We start from the raw sequence: 18970 nt of genomic DNA, 5'->3' as shown, positions 1-18970 counted from the left end.
TCAAGGTGGAACGAAGTGAAAAATGATTCTTGGATTTCTTTGGAAGTTAAAAGATATTCCTTACCAAGCGTAGAAAATGCCTAGTTTTTCAATTTTATTAAATATTCATTTTTAACATATATTTATATATGAACCGTCATTTTTATGTCGATAGTCATTTTAACACAAAATAGTGCACTTCATTGTACAAAAAAAAAAGAATAAGAAATATTAAGCGAGGTCATCAGGGTATCTCGAAGGAAATGCAGTTTTTACTATGAAAAGTGCTGTCTTCGAAATGTACATTTTTAAATATTCGTCCTAATTGTAATTTTGATGAAATTGTATTAATTTTTGCTTATTCAATGACAATGGACATCTAGATAACAATACAAATTTATTAGAAATCGAAATGAAAAGGTTGTTTTTTTTTTTTTTAGTAAAATGTCACTATATTCTTCGATCCGGACCAGTGTGCGTCGCGAAAACTCGTCGACCATTTTATTTTGCTATGCCTTTCGAGTCGCTCGCGTCGTTCTTTGCTTTACATTGTCCGGAGATTCGTTGAAAGAATTTCCCCACTTATATTTGTAACAAATACATTTTCCAAGAACAATTACGTCTCATCTACTTGTAAACGCGATCTTACCTCTGAAATGATATTCACATTAATTGCAGAAAATGAAAAATATGAAAATTTCAATCGTGCTTTTCAAGCCCTGCGATGATTACGTAGTGTTGCGTAATTGCCACGTTTCGGTTGTTGAAACACGACCGATAATTATATAAATAAGTGTCCGTATACACGTAGAAACGTATATCTATTATATGTGTGTACAATGGATGCCTAATTTAAACTTTCAATGTCAAGGGACACAAAATAACAACCTTGCGTGTTTTGCATGAATATTAAATTATTATTATTGGGGGATTATGAATTTTTACGAGACTTTTCCGAAATCGTTGGATATACAAAAACATACAATATATATCGTAAATAAGTATGTCAGCGTTATTTCGGTCAACAGTAGCGCGATATTTAAACTTTATTATATAGTTGAACATGTATACCTATCTTCAACATTACAACAAGAAAACTTAACTTATTAACCACAATTGTATTGATTATGCGCTAACTTGTTATGGCGTACGACCACAATAATTATATAAAATAAAAGAAATACTTTTCTTTACTGGCGACAAACGTCTCACTCATTTATCGTGCTTCGATATAAGCTGGATTACTTATAGATATCGACTCTTTTAATCAAGTAGTTCTCGTCCCATACAAATGATCGATAAAAACATTTTGATTGAATTGATAAAACTCTTTGTCGTACAAAAAAACCACCTGCCAGTTATTTACGTGGTTTTAAATCAATCGTATTGTCGACTACTAGAATGTACATCGTTTTTCACACCACTTCGCTAAACAATTTATAACAATTAACTGCTCCTCGTTTCGTATTGCACTATATAATTCAGCTAACGCCACGTTTCGAATTTTCATCGCGTACCAGCTTATACAAGCAACAGTTACGTTCACAAAACCACATATACAAACTTAAATTGCATATTAATAAAAATTCATTGGTTCGTGGCTATTCAGTCTTCATAAAACATTAAACGTTACGTAATACATATTGTATCTTGAAGAATGTCATGTTTCGAGACTTCTTAACGGATGTCGATGCGTTAAAATTGGGCTCGTTATTTACATTTAAAAAAGAGAGAGAGAGAGAAAAAAAAAGAAAGAAAGTATCGGATAACAAAGGGCTTTTACGCGATGTATAATACGAATACTTATTAAACGTTTGTGATGAGTCTGAGTATTATAGTGTTGCGTGTATCTCTGTACAAGTTATATACATCCCGCGGGTATAGAAAACCGTACAAGGGTGCAGTTGTGCTGGATGCGATTTTCACATCCGGTAGAATCGCACCCTAAGTTATAATACTTTCGTTCGTTACGTTTGGAACTGCGTAACGAGAAGTTTTGTCGCTTTGGCAATGTCGTATGCACAAGAGCGTACTTGCTGCAAACACCGATCCATGTGCTCGACGTCGCTGGTGCATCTTTGAAGACCGCTGCACTCCGCTTGCAGTCTGCCCGTGTTGCCGTTCAATTGTCGCAGAGCGGATTTAATATTTTCTTCGATAGGATTCTGGACAAAAAATCACGTTCAATTTAGAGTTTAGATCATTCTGAATAATAAATTATTCCCGGTGAAACTGCAGAACAGTTACCTACTGCTATGCATTTTTTCGGATTTTTGGAAATTTTCAATTTTTTAAACACGTTTGCCTAATCATAATTTAGACGCAACTACCGTAATAATATAAACGTGCTCATCTGATAACTTCAATAGCACAAGACCTTGCGGCAAGAGCACCGACTTGAAACTTGCCAATTAAATAAATAACTCTTCTGGGGGTCACCTAAGTCGGAAACCGTAATCTTACTTGAGGGAATATAGCTGTGAGCTCGGCGACCGCGACGCGAATTCTTTCTGCGCAGGGCACGAAAGCTTCTCGCTGTTTCGGGTCCTGCATGGCCATCCACAGCTCCTGGATTCTTCTCGTCACCTGCTCGGTTCTGCGAGTCACCTCCTCGCTGGGAGGAAGACTGGGAGTACCGCATTCCCATAAACTCTGAGTATTGTTGCGAGACATCGAATCGGGATCTCTTTTCGCCTGTATATTATTCAACCAGATGAGTCATCTTCCTCCAAAACGGATTCTGAACGGTTTATACAAAGATATGGATACCTGACATATGGTCGTTGACCACGAGTTAGGCTTCCGCAAACCTTCTCTTGTTTCATACATAGAAGCAGGTCGCTGATTGTTCCTGTTCAGAGACGTCTTTATGTCCAGCACTGGTTCCAATTCTGGTTCTTGTTCTCCACCGACGTGACCATTGATAACACCATCTGCCGTTTCTTTCGCCTATAATCATCATAAATTAGACTCTGATTTATAAACTGCGGATCTTTTTGCAAAATACAATTAAATCGTCCGATGATCTTACGTGAATCGTCTGCTTCAATTCGTTGTTCTCGCGAGTCAGTTGCTCTATGGTGTTCTGTAAAGCGTGCACTTGTTCCCGGAGGTCCTTGACGGTGGATTCGGATAATGTTAATTGTTTTTTCAGAACTTCTACAACCGACGGAAGACCCTTGGCTAACGGCGCAAAAGCTTCCTACAATGGCATTTCAAGAGACTCTATGAGACTCGGTTAACGAGATGGGGAAAACAAAACGGTGTTGCAAGTCACACTGTATGATTGTTACAAAACAGAACACATGAATTAACGTGTTATCGATTTTAGTAGATAAAAAGAGTGTGACACGATGCAAGTATTTTAATTATGAGAAAGAGAGAGCGAGAGAAAGAGAGAAAAAGAGTATTCAAGTTTCTCAAATTCTGGCGGTGGCTGCACATGCACTAACAGACCTGTGCACTTGCCTAATAGCACTGTCTACAGAAGAGCCAAGTACTTAGCCGATTCCTTGTTCTTCTTTTCGTTACTAGTGCCGGTACCTTTAATATGTTACCATACAATTTTATCTATTCCAACAAGTAAGTTGTCATCCATCTTTTCTCATTCAATTATGCTTGTTTTAGCAGATTGCTGTATGCGAACGAATATATTCTCTGTGCTCACCTCGTTGTTCATTTTGAACTGCGACGTTGTATAATCCGGCGTCATGTTGTCCGTCGACGTTAACGCGTAATCGTCGTCAGACGCGACGCTGTCGTACAAAGGTTCGTCGTCGGACATTTGAGATCCGTATTTCCCCTGATGTTCTTTGCGAAGCATAGACACAGCTGGATCTAACGATCGACGTATACGCTCATTAATGTGACTAATGATTCACCAATTTTATGTAACACCGCTCGACAGTTCTAGTGTCAACTTTCAGTGTCTTTCCTACCTTGCAACGACGCGTTATTTGAAAGCACGTGCCTCCTGCGAGCCTCGATAAGCAAGTCTATAATGAGCGTAGCAAATTCCTTTGGCGTAAACCTTGCTAGTTTCTGTCTGCCTTGGTTTCTTGTAGACGATAGTTGCGGATTCACCGGTAGAAACGGTACTGTACACCTTTCTGGTAATGTTGCAGTAGCAAACCAGACTGGTTAAAGAAAAAAACTGAATATTAGAGATTCGAGACTTGACATAACACTGTCGAATAAACGACATGAAAAAAAAAAAACAGCACATTTCTCTAGAAGTAAGTCTATATTTAGTAAATCTAGGCTGAAGCTTAAAATTAAGCTATCGTTAAAAAACAAGCTTGTGGTTCTACTCACCTCTCCTTAACAACGATGCGATAAAAAAAACATGCATATTAATAAAACAGCAGAGTAACAAGAGTACATGTGTAATTGCATGAATTGCGTCTAGAAACAACTATACACATCAAATCCAAGAATTTTGGATACTATATAGAATCATTTCTAGATGCTAATCTATACTTTCACGAAAAAACGACTTATTCGTAGAACGTGATGATTAACTTACTGTCTTCGTTCTCACGACGATCGACCTCGTCGTACACGTCCATCGCTAGCTCTTCCAGCAAACGGTTTGGTAACTGAAGAAGAAAAGTCGATGTATCGTACCGATATTTTCCATGATTACTTATAGTATACTCACTAGAGGTGTGCGAGAACCTGAAAATATCGGATCGAGAATTTTACTCAGGATCGGAACCGGATTCTCAAATACAGGGTGTCGCAGAAAAAGTGTAAGAAAAAGAAAGGGGTGATTCCTGAGGTGCCTTTAAGCACCTTTTTCCTGTACAAATTCGCGCCGAAACGCTTTGTTTTCGAGTTATTAACGAAAAACACGAACCAATCAGAGCACAGGTCACATTCCGGCGTAAATTGGTAAAGGAAAAAGGTGCTTAGCATCGTCTTAGGAATTACCTCCTTTTTTTCTTACAATATTTCTGGGACACCTTGTGTATCGGGATTTTCGAGAATTTTCGGGTTCTCGCACATCTCCAATACTTACCCTCTGTAATTTAGTTTTTCCTTCCAGGCTCAAGTCAGTTTGTTCCAATGCTAACGAAGATTCCGGAATAATTATGTGCTCGTCCATACAGTGATTTGGCTTACGCGAACATATGTAGTATGTCAGTCTGTCTGTTACTTCGTACATGCACTCGATTATTCGCTCGGATAAATCTATGTGCCCTGCCATCCTAGATGAGAAGGATCGTATGATTAAATGATTCTGTTTACGTGTATATTAAGTCACTCTATAAATCGTGCCGTTTTTTGCCAATGCACAACTTATTGGATGAACTAATATTTATATGCTATACAATATAGGTGCAAGTACTTGGCAATTTCTGCTGGTGTTTGCCCATTGAAATCAATCATGCTGGGGTTTCCACCATTCACAATTAAAAGTTCTATTTGTAGAGCTTGCCCTGCACGAGCAGCAACATGCAATGGCGTTGTACCCTTTTCCTGTAGGAACAAGTATTTTGTTAGATGAACGTTTGCACTTATAACATCAATATGTTCCTAAACAGTTTATTTATCAATACCTTGTATAAATAATTTGGATTGGCACCTTGTGCAAGCAGTCTCAATGAAGTTTCTAAATTGCTTGTACGAACACTGCTATGTAGCTGCCTGCTAAGCTCTTCTTCGCTGCAACATTCTTCCTTACTTGGACGTAACACAAATGCTAAATGCTGATGCTTCGCCTTGATAAAATCAGCCTTCACTGGACTACAAAATATAAGCATACAAATGCATAGTTAAATATCACGAATTTGTCAATACAGTAAGCTCTCGCTTTATGCAAACCCTGTTCATTACATTACGGTAATTTCATAGAGGTATCTATGGTATAAACATAATACTAACTGCAATGGGTCCTTAGCTTGCGGTTTTCTTCTACTAATTTTCGAATTATTAGGATCTAAAAGGGAATGTTCCCAAATACTGTTTGCTCCGTTATCGTTCAACGTGTGCACCATCTGTAAAATATACTATACATTACTATTCAGGATGCACATTGATTTGCAAGGTTTCATAATTCTCTACTAACATTCAGTAGATTCGTATGCCATACACTCTTGTGAAGAGATTTTATATGGGATATATGACGGCCAAGGCTACGGTGTATACCACAACAATCGTCGCATAATAAAATAGCTCTGTTCAGAGAAGCCCATCCTGGCTCTAAACAAAACAATTGTAAAATGTATTTAACAGAAAAACAGAAGATTACAATGCGGGAGCACGGTATAAATAAATAAATAATACCCGAGAGGAATGTAAATATGTAATTAACATTAACCTTTTTCGATCAGCTATTCGTTTGAACGAACTGAGAAACGAATATTTCCTGGATGACTAATCGCGCGACATTGTAATTAATTGGATACGATAGAAAAGGTCATGTAGGTGAATAATTAGGGTTGTTGCATTTACCGAGAGCTCCGCAGTCAGCACAAATATCCGTGTTAACTCTTTGCTTCGGCCGAGCCATTCTCTTCGCCTTTTATCTCGACGAGCTGCACGATAATCTTAATCGAATTGGGAGACGTTTAAAAACTGCGACATAATGCACGGGGCCGTCTCAAAAACAATACCACCGAGAAAATTGAGAAACAAGAGCCCTGCAGCTTAATGTCATCATATACACATATACTTGTTAATAAATCGACCGTGACAGGAGCCAACACGAACAAGCTCGAGATGGTTGTTGTACCATTGATCGAGCATCCTAGAAGACACGCAATCGCACGATGCACTTTCGCCTACACTAATTTAACCGGTTATGCTGCGTGTGTTTCTACACTACTCTACATCTCATAATTCTTCGACCATTTTTCACTTTGCAACCCTCTTTTCGATGTTTTTTTCCCTCAGCGCCCCCCCGCGGGTAAACTGCACCGATTCGGCATTTCCCATAGATTTAGATCTGATCAATCATAATCAAATCATAATTACATCTGACCACCGAGATTAAATGGACAAAGTTTGAAACAAATTCGAAAATATATACAAGAACTATGAAATGTTTACTCTAAGCGTACACAACGGGGACATCGGAACAATATCCGAATTGCATTTCGATCATCTAATAGAATTCGAATCCGAAGTCTCTTTTCCCCCTCAGCCTTAATTTTTAATGGATTAAATTTTTCTATGAATATTAAGTTTTCATCTTTAATCATTTTGACTGCTTTAACCAATAAAAGTTATAGAAATGTTTCTCGCATGGAACGATTCTGTAAATTCTTCCAAATGCAACATATTTTTTTTTTGTATGATATTGGAAACATTGAAATATGTTTAAACAATGTCGAACAAGAAGTTGAAGCGTATTCTTTGCGGACGTTTTTCAATTTATTTCGAAAATTAATGATTAGCAAAATTGAACATTGTCACGCTAAAAATGATATTTGAAAACCTTGGTGTAAGCTACTTTATTCTTGGCAAAGTCGAGTAGTAACTTCTATTTATAAGAACGAATGTCGCAATAAACCTTTATATTGTTATTTAACAAACACACTGTGGAAAAATGTATACATCTTTATTTACTAATAACACATTTATATATTAATTATTTCTATATTACATGTATATAAATTAATAACAATACATTTATAAAAGATAAAATCATTGGAAATTTGATATCTTACAATTCAAGATATAATTTTCAAGGCAGTATAATTACAATTTAGACCGGAACTTCCTGTCTAGACACCTGTGATTTGAATTGCTTATAAAAACTTAGTTATGAAAGAATCAAATTCAAATAGAATGAATTCTACCGTTAATTACTCTTGAATAGGAAAATAATTAAAAAGGCTTTCAGTAATAATTGTTTAAGAGCAGTTAACATTATGTACTCTCCGGCGAATCAGAATATAAAATTTGAAGGTCTGTAAGCACTTTATTCGAAATGTAGGATTTATTTTCAACAGTAGATTTGTCTATATTGTTTTTTTTATACAAAAGCTTACCGTCCGGAGTTTGCAAAAAGCTCATGGTTGACTTCAAGCTCATGTACTCTTTCAACGAACGTTTCTGTCTGTACTTTTGAATGACAGGCGTATGTTGCAAGGAAGGGAGTTTCTTAACAGATTCCATATGCTTAATACCTAATTGATTCTCTAGATTTTTAAAACTTTCGTCTGTGTTATCAGGAGATGAATCTGTACATCTGACAGCAACATTTTCCTTATCATTCATATCCATAGTCTCCAAATCATGAAGTTTTGAATTTTCCTCCATTGGTTGTTTTAATTTACAAATGTCTACTTGAATTTCTTTATCCAACATTATTTTAACATTTGTCTCAGTTTCTTTGTACATGTCTGCTTGCGAGATCGATTTTTGTGGTATAGACAACAATTCTGTTACATATGTTAATGTTGATTTCAACTTGGTTAGATTTTCTTCCGTTGTGCTTACTAAATTTTCCAATTCGCATTTTAAATGCATAAATTCGTTTCTATTGATGCACAGCATTTCGGACAAAGGATGTTTCACGTTCAGACCATTCTCAGGTACTACTGTTTCTGTACTTTCTAAGTTATTACATAATCTTTTCAAACATTCGTTTTCTTCTACCATCTCAGATTCTAGACATTTCAAATGTCTCTCATCTGGACAACATGTATCTTTTTCAAGCAGTTTCACACTTGGAATTTTAGAACAGTTCACAGAATTTTGATTCGCAATATTTAGGCTTGCATTTTTAACAATTTTGCATTTGCTAGATGAAATTTTACATTGGGATTCTGCAGTATATTTCTTATTGTGTCCAGTAATGTTTTGTCCTAATTGTTTATTTGTGCTTTTAGCAGAATAAATGGGAACTGCACTTTTCTTGACAAGAGGTATATTTTCCTTCACCACATCGAGTTTCGAATGATTAGTTGCTCTTCTTAAGTGTCCTTGCAAATGTTTATCTTTAATACTGTCTGGCCTTACTAACAAACTTATCCTTATCTTTGGTTTTGGAACTTCTTTGAATGTTTGTTGACTGTTTGTTATTGTTGGATTGAGCAATTGGTCTTCATTGTCAGTGTTATTACTCACAGTACTGTCGGGCACGTTATTAAAATCAAGGTTTCTACGTACATGACTGGAATGACTGTTAGACTTATCGTATGTACAGAGGCCTAAGAAAAATAAATGATGTATTACTATAGATATACTTTTACATTAAAAATATAATTATAAACTAACCATTGCCTTGTTTCTGTGTTGATGTTTTTGCAATTGGACCTAATCTTTGGGGCAGTATCTTTTTCTTAGCTGAAATGAGTAGATTGTTATTAATTATGTACACATAAATTAATAGAAAAATAAGATGATACTCACTACTACTCTTCGCTTTCTTTCTTTCTTCATCTTCGATAAGTAATTGTTTTATTCTAATTGGTTGTGATCTGTTATAATCTACAAGGTGTAAAATATATATTAATAAAGTCCAATGTCATTTTTTTATCTAAAGAAATTTTATATTGAAATTACCTCGAATGTTGGTCACTCTTGGTTTTGGAGACGTTAAACATTGTTTGATTCTTTCCAGTCGAGGTTTCAATTTTTCCTGATCAAAATATACGATAACAATATCATCAAGAATTAACTTTTATCAATGCGATTTGAAGTATCGTAACGATCTTTACAAATCGTTTAACATTTAACTTATTAAGTTCGAAACTTTTATAAAAATTTGAATTGTACTCACCGCACTATGTGCTTTAATCGTCGTCATATTCGATAAATTTTAATAGCAATCAATGCCTGTCTTATAACGTAAAAATTGCACGTACTGTCACTGTATTAAATCACTTGAACGTTCTCTTAGACTGGGATTACATGAACGGTTAAATGACGGACGTCATTCGTTGTTGTTCGTTTAAATTACAAACAACGTAAACATAAACAAAATTTAAGCGCGTAGGTTGTGCGCGTCGAATGATTCAAATTTGGCAGTTAAAATGTATATGTAATTGTAGTCATAAAGTAAGAACATGCATATAGATGCAGGCAACAACTATGTCGCCTGTAACGTGCGCGCGCATGATGATGGCTAGCAAAGTGTATTTTTTCTAACTCTAAGACGATTCTTCGACTAATAGCGATTCCTTACCATCGCACACATTGTCACTACTGGCTGAGTTAGAACACTATGTCAATTTACAATATGATACATTTACATGGATATAATCTTAGGACAGGGTATGTTATCTGAAGCCGGGTCTATAAGTATATATGGTCTAAGACTTGTTTCCCCTCAGGATTTATAACATAAAGAACAAATTCATTTAATTTCAATCGACCAGCCGTCAAAGATTAAATCCGAATTAATAAGAAATAAATATTTCAAGTTGAATATAAATTAAAATTAATTTGAAGCAAAGTTAAATAAAATTAATTTCTATCGCACGACACGAATTTAAATACGACGCAACAGTAAATTATCGCGAGGAGACAACACGATTCGAAAATAAATTGAAATTTGAAATCAATGAGCACGGTATTAATTTTAATAAAAATTAAGATAAATAATCTTGACTTTTATCGAATGATAAAACACAGAGAAATGGTACTCACCACGTAAAGGTCCTTGATATTGGCGTCGTATAATTTTTCGGCGTCTCGAAACAACGCAGTTGTCAAGAACAGAGGGTAGTTCGCGGAGATAATTAAAAATACTTGCGATTAGTTTGACTTTCTGAATTATAATGAAGTCGCGGTCGGATCATCGCGGCCGCGAGGGTCCGCGTGGTGGTGGGGGGCACGAGGCCCGAATAGTGGGGATTTATACATAGAACATCGGGGACGATTGTCTCCGATGATCGGCGATTGCCGCCGAATTGGGATCGGCGCAAAGGGGTGGTTCGACGATTGTTACGTCATAAACGCAGGTTTGTACCTGTTTACGAGGGCCGCCTTGCCGCCTTTATGGCTCTGTGTAACCACACACACAGCGAAAAACCCATATACACAGGCTCGCGAAAATATTCGAAGACCCTTCAAAGCAGTAAAACTTTTTTTAAATTCGACCAAACGACCAGACCTTTATTGAGCAATTAGATGAATAGGTTTATCGAATGACGTGCAAAAAAGATTTTGAAAAGGTTGCAATTGCTTGGAGTTATAAAAGCGAATAGAAACTTTCCAAAACTTTTTTTATATATATTTGAGAATTTCGTACAATGAGAGTTTCGTACGTACAATGTTTCTAGGAATTTTTTGTCCTTGATATTAGTTTTACTTTTAATGTTTGAAATCTTAAAAAGCAACACAAAAAATATCTGTTTAATTCGAATACGTCTTCTGCACCGACGAGATACAGCGGTTGCCTTGTGTTTCTTATACCGGCGAAATATATCTTAGAGGGCGGTAGAAAACACCGTATTTTTCGAGCTACACATTCTCCCGTAAGGCTGGCAGTCTTTAACAGTACCTCGTCGGTGGTTCTAGCACCATGTTCGTAACGAATATACTTGGATACGCGTGCGCAATAGAAACTGATTGTCGGAAAAACGCGGGAATATTGCCTCTTGTGTTCCGTGGTTTTAGTTTTCTAGTCGATAAGGCAGTCGACTTGGGTAACGAGGACTCACGAGGTGTTCGGTCTACGTTTACGCGTCGTTTCTGTTTAAAGTCATGTCTGTCGGCCATTTTGTTCAATTTATTTCTAAACGTATCCCCTCCAAATTGAAAACAACCGAAGGTCGACGCTGTTCTCGATCCCGATAGAGTATTTTTGGTTAGGTTAATAGCTGTGCGGAAGACATTTGAACAGTAAGTAAATCATTGTGATCGACTCTGTTCGTATCGTAATTGAATCGGGCTAGAAAATCTCTGTTCACGCGCGAACGAGTGCCGCTTTGGCCGTGGTTCGTAATATGTAATTGGATGGAAGGAGGCTTGGCGTAAGAGAGGCTATGGCTACTACTTTGATCATATGTAAAATACAGTTGCCCCATCGGCCACCCTTTGTTTTTCACAAACGACAGATTCGCCACTTTTCACTCTCGTTTTCTCCATGCAAAACTGTTTTCCACTTAGATATACTTGCTATAACCTCCAAAGTCATAACCTATATGATATAACCTTAGACGTCAACAATTTTAAATATTCTTCATTGGAACAGTTTCTCGGGGCCGTATGTCGAAAATCCAAAGACGCTCGCCGACGTGTGATTTCGCGTTCCCGAGCCGCGTACACGTTAATTGAAATTGCTCCGAAATTTCATTTTCGACATTGCCACTTACAATTGTAATATTAAGGTACACTTCGATCTTGATTTAAATAATTATATCGATGATCGAAGAATATTTTCGCAAGTAAAAATCGTTCACCCCCGGAGTCGAAAATTCTATACGATTATTACTCTTTTCTTCTCATAAAAACATTAATCATTCTTGGTTTAAGTTACAATCATGCTATATTTTTACGTTTAAAGTAAGTAAATAATTATATTTTTTCTTCGGAGATCGAACGGTAACGAACGTATTGAAACAATGTACATTTGCTTAGAAGTGTGGCAATGTAGCTCGCATATTTTGCCAACATTTAATGATCGTGCACAATGTATAATTTAAAAGTTCATAGCTGTAATTATTGTCAGTGTCATTAAGATATCTGCTTTGGCACAGCGTATTTCAATAGAATTTGCTAGTGGACGAATACAAGTTGTACCAATGAGTTCAATATCATTTTTCGATTCTAGTGATTTCAGTGATCAAGTAAATCTGTATTGCAACAAAATGGATGTACCTGGTGATTTAACATTGCAATGGGTGGAAGAGGTGGGGAACGTTATTCACGAAGAAGTGATATGTGGTTTAGAAGCGGAGCTAGTTGCTCCAGAGGAAGGAGTAATCGGAGCTTGCGAGGAGGTCACCGTTGAAGAAACGGTTGAATCGGGTCCAAATGTTACTCCTACAACAGAGTCGGAAATCTTAATGGTTCCACAATCTAGCGACATGGAGTCTATATACATAGTGCCGCAAGACCAAGGACACGATTATCTGAACATACAGGTTACGGAAGAAGTAATAACAGACAATTGGGATAGATCTGGCCACGAAGATGGGTAGGTTTTATAATAAAACTGAGTTCATTGATTTGTGTTTATCAGATTCGAAGACTAATTCGATTAATTTTCTATAGGGTTGAGATACCAGATTCTAAAGTGTCTCATGATAATTTACTCGAATACGATGACATGGAAATACCTTTGCCTATCGACCAAGATTCTTACACAAACAGTAGACCGTATCCTTGCGACTTTTGTAGCAGAAGGTTCAGGAAAAAAGCGAACTTAATGAATCACATGGTGGCGCATCAGACAGATCGTCCTCATGGCTGCAATCTTTGTGGTGCACGCTATGCTCGGAAGTGTGATCTCATGAATCATTTAAAGATTCATGCGTACGCTCCATCCCGAGATGGTTTGGAGGACGATTTGAATGACGATGACCCTCTTGCGCCAGAAGTAGAGGAGTCTACCAAAGGTAGACGTAAGAAAGTTCAGTCTAGCGCGCCAAGGAAACGCAAAAATTATTCCACTCTCCCAAAACGTACTGTTGAGGATAGTAAAATGGATATGGGCAAGTACGTCAATGAATCTTACGATTATGTTGACGAAGATACGCGTTTATTAGAGGAAATGACTAGTAGAAATTCTACATGCAGTGGTAACTATGCGTCAAGCTCCAAGTGGAACGATCAGATTACGTCCGTATCAGCTGAACCTCAAGCACCAAGGTGGCCTATAACCGACCCCACAAAACCATACGTTTGTCAATTCTGTGGTGTTGGTTTTGCACGAGAAAAGGCACTGGCGTCACACGCGCGTATACACGGTGGTGACAGTCCTTTCGAATGCACATCATGCGGTGACATGTTCTGGGATGTTAACAGTTTAAGAGAGCACGTTCGCGCTAAACACGGTGGTACCGTACAATCTGACACAGAAGAATACGACAATGATGCCACATACACAGGCGATGAGAGATTTGGAGAATTTTATTGCAACACCTGTGGTGTTCCCTTTCATCGTTTGGACTTACTTAAGCGACACCAAAAGTAAGATTATCTTATGTAATTAGTAGACTGCAGATTTTATACATTTATAACAAAATTGAGTAGGTCAAATTCAAAACTCCAAAGACATTAAAAGAATTTATAAATATTGCTGCACTATTTTTGACTGATTAACATTATTAAAAGAAAAAATATATTTTTATTTTATGTCTATTTCTTACAGTTGACTCAGAAGATTTTTATTTTGCATAAAGATCTGCAGTCCAGTAATTAGATCGATTATGTATTTATTATGACCACATACATAGATCAAAGTTGCGTTTTGTTTAAATTTTTTTTTCGGTTTGCAGCAGAATTCATAATACTATCACTTTAATTTTGATATTGGTTACATTAGGATTCATATCAAGCAAGAAGATGACACAATGGAAGGTTCGAGTCAACATCATGTTTGCAATGTTTGCGGAGAATGGTTCGAAGAGGCTTTAGCGTTGTTAGCGCACGCTGAACTTCACGCTAGGTACTACTCGCACAAAATTTGTTTATAGAAGTACGTAAATTCGGGTAAATTAATTAGTTTACTGCATTTAGATCACCCAGTCGACGGTGTTTACTATGCGGTGAAAGATGTCGCGACGACGCTGAAGTCGCGGAACATGTTCGTCAAAATCATGCCGAGGATGCTCCGCCGAACACTTGCACACTTTGCGGGAAAACATGCAAAGACAAACGAAGTTTGTTGAAGCACTCTTGGGTGCACAATGTTGATAAAACCTTTGGGTGCACAAAATGCGGAAAACGTTTTCACAGCAAAGCCAGATTACGGAGGTATGTATCGGAACAGTGGAGCCTTCCATATTCATGTTAATAGGAAATTAGAGTATTTAGTAGAGGTCTGCGAGAACCCGAAAATTTCTGGTACTCGATGGTGGGGACGAGTCGAGACGAATTGGGTTCTCGAATATGGTCGGGAATAATCCCGAAAATTTTCGAGAACTCGTCCCGATCATTTCTGGATACGGAAGGCTCTGTAGTAATGTGTTTTTAAAACTTTTGAAAACTATTTACTCGGTTTTCAGACACATGGTCTCGCATCGTAATAAAATGGTGATTTGCGACGAATGCGGAGAGGAGTTTCCTGATGGTAGAGCTTTGGTCAGCCATCGTCATTCGCATAATAAAGATTTGGGCGGCCGCTCTTTTCCATGCAGGGAATGTGGAAAAACATTCGGCAGCCGCAGCTCACAACAGATTCACATACGTATCCACACCGGAGAGAGACCATATGGTTGTAGATTTTGTTGGAAAGCGTTCGCTGACGGTGGTACATTGAGAAAACACGAACGCATTCATACAGGCGAGAAGCCATATGGATGTGCAATTTGTCCGCGTGCTTTCAATCAGAGAGTAAGTTAAAGCACAATTCACGCTCTATTACCTAGAGGCTACTGTATACTATTACCTGTCGCAATAAGGTTGGAACCAAATGCAAAGGTACGCAACTAAAGGGAAACTCTAAAGTTTCTTATATACAGGATAGTTCACGTTATTACCAGCTAGCGTTTTTCTTGCAAATAATAAATATCAGAAAATGTGAAAGAGCAAAAGGTAATACGTAATAGTGTATGTAATTTTTTGTGTTTATACTATTCTTTCTTGAATTAACTGACCTTGAGACGACCTTCACCCTCAGAGCCTTATGTCCCCTTCCAGATACGATAATTTTCCCCCCTAACGAGACACCCTGTATAAAAAACTTTGATGTTTCCCTTTAGTTTCGTATCTTTCGCGTTTAGTTACAAGCCGTCAGGGTCAGTACTATTTTACAGACGTTATTTCAGCACCCATGTAAATCGCATATTAACGTTCTCATTTGCCCAGGTTGTTCTAAGGGAGCACGTTCGCGCTCATCATTCAGGGCCCGATCCGAAATGCGTAGGTAGCGTTACGCCTTATCTGTGCAAGGTGTGCGGCGATGCGTACGGCACATCCGAGGAGATAGTCGCGCACATCGTACAGCATTGCGACGACAACACCGCGTTGAGACGCCAGCCGCAAACTGGACCGCGAAAATACAAAAGGAGACGCAAGCTGAAGCCGCACGAGACGAACACGATGTTGCGTGTTACCGATCAATACGATATAATGGAAGCCGGCTCCGATTCGGACGACAACACCAAGAGGAAACTCGGAAGGAAGAACAAACAGCACCGGTCGAACGTCGAGGAGGGATACCAAAACGTTCTGAAGAGCTTCGAGAGCTCTCTGCAGAACATCAACTCGATCGTCAGCAATTCGAAACTGAACCCAGGCAAGTCCAAGCTGTCGAAAAAGAAGCTCAGGAAAGAGGAGAAGAAGAACGAGGCCCAGGCCTCGTGTCAGCCTGGCAGACCAAAAATGATTCACACGCAAAAAACGAGAGTGCCTGTAGAGATCGGTAGCGACGGAGTCAAGAAGGGTCAGAAGACCAAAACGATGGTAACAAGGACTCCGAAAGTGATGCCAAATGAACACAAGTTAGGGATATTCCCGGGCGGCGAGAGGAACCGACCGAGAACGAAGAACGTCAGCTATCACATCGAGGGGAAGCTTCAACCGGCACCGGCCACATTCACGAAACCAAAGGAAGAAAAAGCTCTGACGTCACACCAGATGATGCCGTTGACGAACATCAAGCTGGAGCCTAACGTGCAGAAAGCGCCGAGTAATAATCACAGGAACAATAATGGTAACATTCTTACCGTGAACGAGAAGATGGAGCCGGCGCCCAGAAAGAGATCGGGCGTCCTGAAGAAGATCAAGAAGCAGAAACATGGGATCAAACAGGAACCGATGGATATCGATGAGGAAGAGATGCAGAATAATAATAATATGCAGAACACGGACTCCGCGAGATTAATGGAGCACGCGGTCGACGGGAGTAATTTGGAAGTTGCATTTGAGGCGAGCGTCACCGCCGAGGAGGATAAATACCATCCCGATATGGGTAAGGTAAACAATGCCGAGGACATTGGCGCCGGGAACATGAAACTCAGTGTGAAAGTCGAGTCGACGCCCCAACGGATGTTGGCCGTTCACCATAGTGTTATAGCGCCCGTGGATGATATTCCAGAAACTATAATACCGGATGCTGTGGAATACACGTGCGAGATGTGTTCCGCGGTGTTCTCCAGCCGTGCAGAGTTGTTGGTGCACGTTCCGATACATATTTGATTTAATTTGTTCAATGCAATTAAAGAAGGTATGCGAATTTCTTCTATTCTAAGAATACTTGTTTAATCAAACAATATTTTAACAAATGGTCAATGAAGGTTTAATGTGTTTAATTTGATTCGAGATATTTGGCATAATATCACACGTGTTACTGTTTTGCCAAACAAATTCTGTCCTCTGCTCGTTTGCTCTATGAAGCGCACTAAAGTTTTTTCATTGTGTTTAACATGGTATTTTAAACACATTGATGCTGTCTCTTTTTTAGTTCATTGCGTCATTCGAAGGTACACGGAAAACAGTTCTTTTCCGGACCGTACTCGTTCGCGACATGTCGTTGGGTTTTTCGTTTTTATACTACTCGTGTTTCTACCGAACACTCAGCAAACACACATTCGGCTCGACATTGGTAAGGAATCATGATGCAAATGTTTTGTACGTTTACAATGTATGAAGAGTTAGATCAATCTTTTGCCATCCACGACTTTACGAGGAAAATTAATTTAATGAAACAAAAAAAAAAAAGAAGAAACAACACTCTGTGTACATAAAATATTAAGGCATTCGAAATATTCCAGCGAGTGTATTTTACGGCAAGATCGCTCGTTTCTATAAATTAAATTTACACTGTATATTTGCTTTTAGCTTCTAAGTGATTAGGTATCTTAACGATCGATCAATCGAATTACTATCGTAGACAATTTGAATACAATATTACAGTCGGCTTACTTTTCATTAATTGAACACTCATTTTTACTCGTAACAACCCTTGGAACTCGGGATAGAATCTTAATCGTTTGATCTCGATTTTTTAAACAGTAGATGATTCTTTTCAGAGGCACGAGAGAAACTATTCCCTTCTGAACCGTATAAATTCGATCTTACAGTGAGATACGTGACGTATATTGCACGCATTGCGTAAAAGAAACGTTTATACAAATTAGTTTTTCATACTGTCGAGCATTTTGTGACCCAAGGAACAAGAATACGCATTGTTACCGTTTCATTGATAATTTATTATAAGATAAACACACAAGCTCATCATTACGCTATACTTTGTTTATAATTCACATATATCCAAATGGTCCCGATGGAGTAAATCAAGAGCTACTTCATCACATTTGGCATTGTATATTGTAGATTGTACGAAGTATTATGTGTAGAATTTGATGAAGAAGGAAACATTAAAAAATGAAACGTTTTGGAGCTTGAAATGATTTGCTTTCTACTTTTTCTGTTTTCGGCGCATCGTGCACAATAAGTTCTGACTTTCAATCTTCTCCAAGAAATTCGAATTTTCTTCGTTGCATATGTATTTACGTTTTTATATGCCTCCATAGCTTCTCGTTGTTGCACGTTGATGATGCTTCCTGTTAGGGTCGGGTGCTACCTTTAGCATTGGATCGAATTATTTTTAAAAGAACCGGATTATGTAGGATTGTTTCCATTACTATAAATCTATACATAATAGATAGATTTATAAAAGTTCAGGTCTCGTCTCTAATCGAAGATCTTACGTTCTAGTTTCATACAGATATTTTAAGGGTATCATCGTTGGATAATATTTAAACAGTTTATTTGATGAAAATCAGTTTATTTTATAAAAATAAATAATGATACACTTACGTTAAAGTTCTCCTTCTAACTGTAGTTCGAAAAGCTTAGATGTGTTATTTATTACTAAACAAAAGTTTCTATTACTCTTTAGCTTACTTACCTATATTGCCCCGAC

At 37.9% G+C, this 18970-nt stretch overlaps 3 protein-coding genes across 4 annotated transcripts; 1 reads left to right on the top strand and 2 right to left on the bottom strand.

Annotated features, from left to right (window-relative positions):
- Positions 1 to 1204: 1204 nt before the first annotated feature.
- Positions 1205 to 6856, bottom strand: Git (ARF GTPase-activating protein GIT1). Its single transcript, XM_076800616.1, has 13 exons — positions 6436 to 6856; positions 6050 to 6183; positions 5866 to 5978; positions 5541 to 5727; positions 5330 to 5460; positions 5000 to 5189; positions 4505 to 4577; positions 3918 to 4115; positions 3647 to 3816; positions 3011 to 3181; positions 2749 to 2928; positions 2443 to 2673; positions 1205 to 2144 (listed from the first exon to the last, which is right to left on the bottom strand). The coding sequence occupies exons 1-13, from the start codon at positions 6491 to 6493 to the stop codon at positions 1947 to 1949; spliced, it is 2034 nt and encodes a 677-aa protein (XP_076656731.1). The 5' UTR covers positions 6494 to 6856; the 3' UTR covers positions 1205 to 1946.
- Positions 6857 to 7532: 676 nt separating this feature from the next.
- LOC143361836 (uncharacterized) lies at positions 7533 to 9970 on the bottom strand. The gene is made up of 5 exons (XM_076801530.1): positions 9713 to 9970; positions 9496 to 9571; positions 9343 to 9420; positions 9208 to 9276; positions 7533 to 9140 (listed from the first exon to the last, which is right to left on the bottom strand). The coding sequence occupies exons 1-5, from the start codon at positions 9737 to 9739 to the stop codon at positions 7855 to 7857; spliced, it is 1536 nt and encodes a 511-aa protein (XP_076657645.1). The 5' UTR covers positions 9740 to 9970; the 3' UTR covers positions 7533 to 7854.
- A 1671-nt stretch (positions 9971 to 11641) lies between these two features.
- Positions 11642 to 17671, top strand: LOC143361480 (uncharacterized). 2 transcript variants are annotated; one of them, XM_076800906.1, is made up of 8 exons: positions 11642 to 11778; positions 12710 to 13075; positions 13153 to 13596; positions 13678 to 14070; positions 14426 to 14548; positions 14620 to 14856; positions 15108 to 15435; positions 15910 to 17671. In XM_076800906.1, the coding sequence occupies exons 2-8, from the start codon at positions 12747 to 12749 to the stop codon at positions 17239 to 17241; spliced, it is 3186 nt and encodes a 1061-aa protein (XP_076657021.1). In that variant the 5' UTR covers positions 11642 to 11778; positions 12710 to 12746; the 3' UTR covers positions 17242 to 17671. The 2 variants fall into 2 exon arrangements, with proteins under 2 accessions (XP_076657021.1, XP_076657020.1); XM_076800905.1 differs by having other exon boundaries at positions 13153 to 14070.
- Positions 17672 to 18970: the final 1299 nt, after the last annotated feature.

This window comes from Halictus rubicundus, chromosome 15, assembly GCF_050948215.1.
Source record: "Halictus rubicundus isolate RS-2024b chromosome 15, iyHalRubi1_principal, whole genome shotgun sequence".
NCBI classification, from domain to species: domain Eukaryota; kingdom Metazoa; phylum Arthropoda; class Insecta; order Hymenoptera; family Halictidae; genus Halictus; species Halictus rubicundus.
This window is presented reverse-complemented; position numbering and strand designations above follow the sequence as displayed.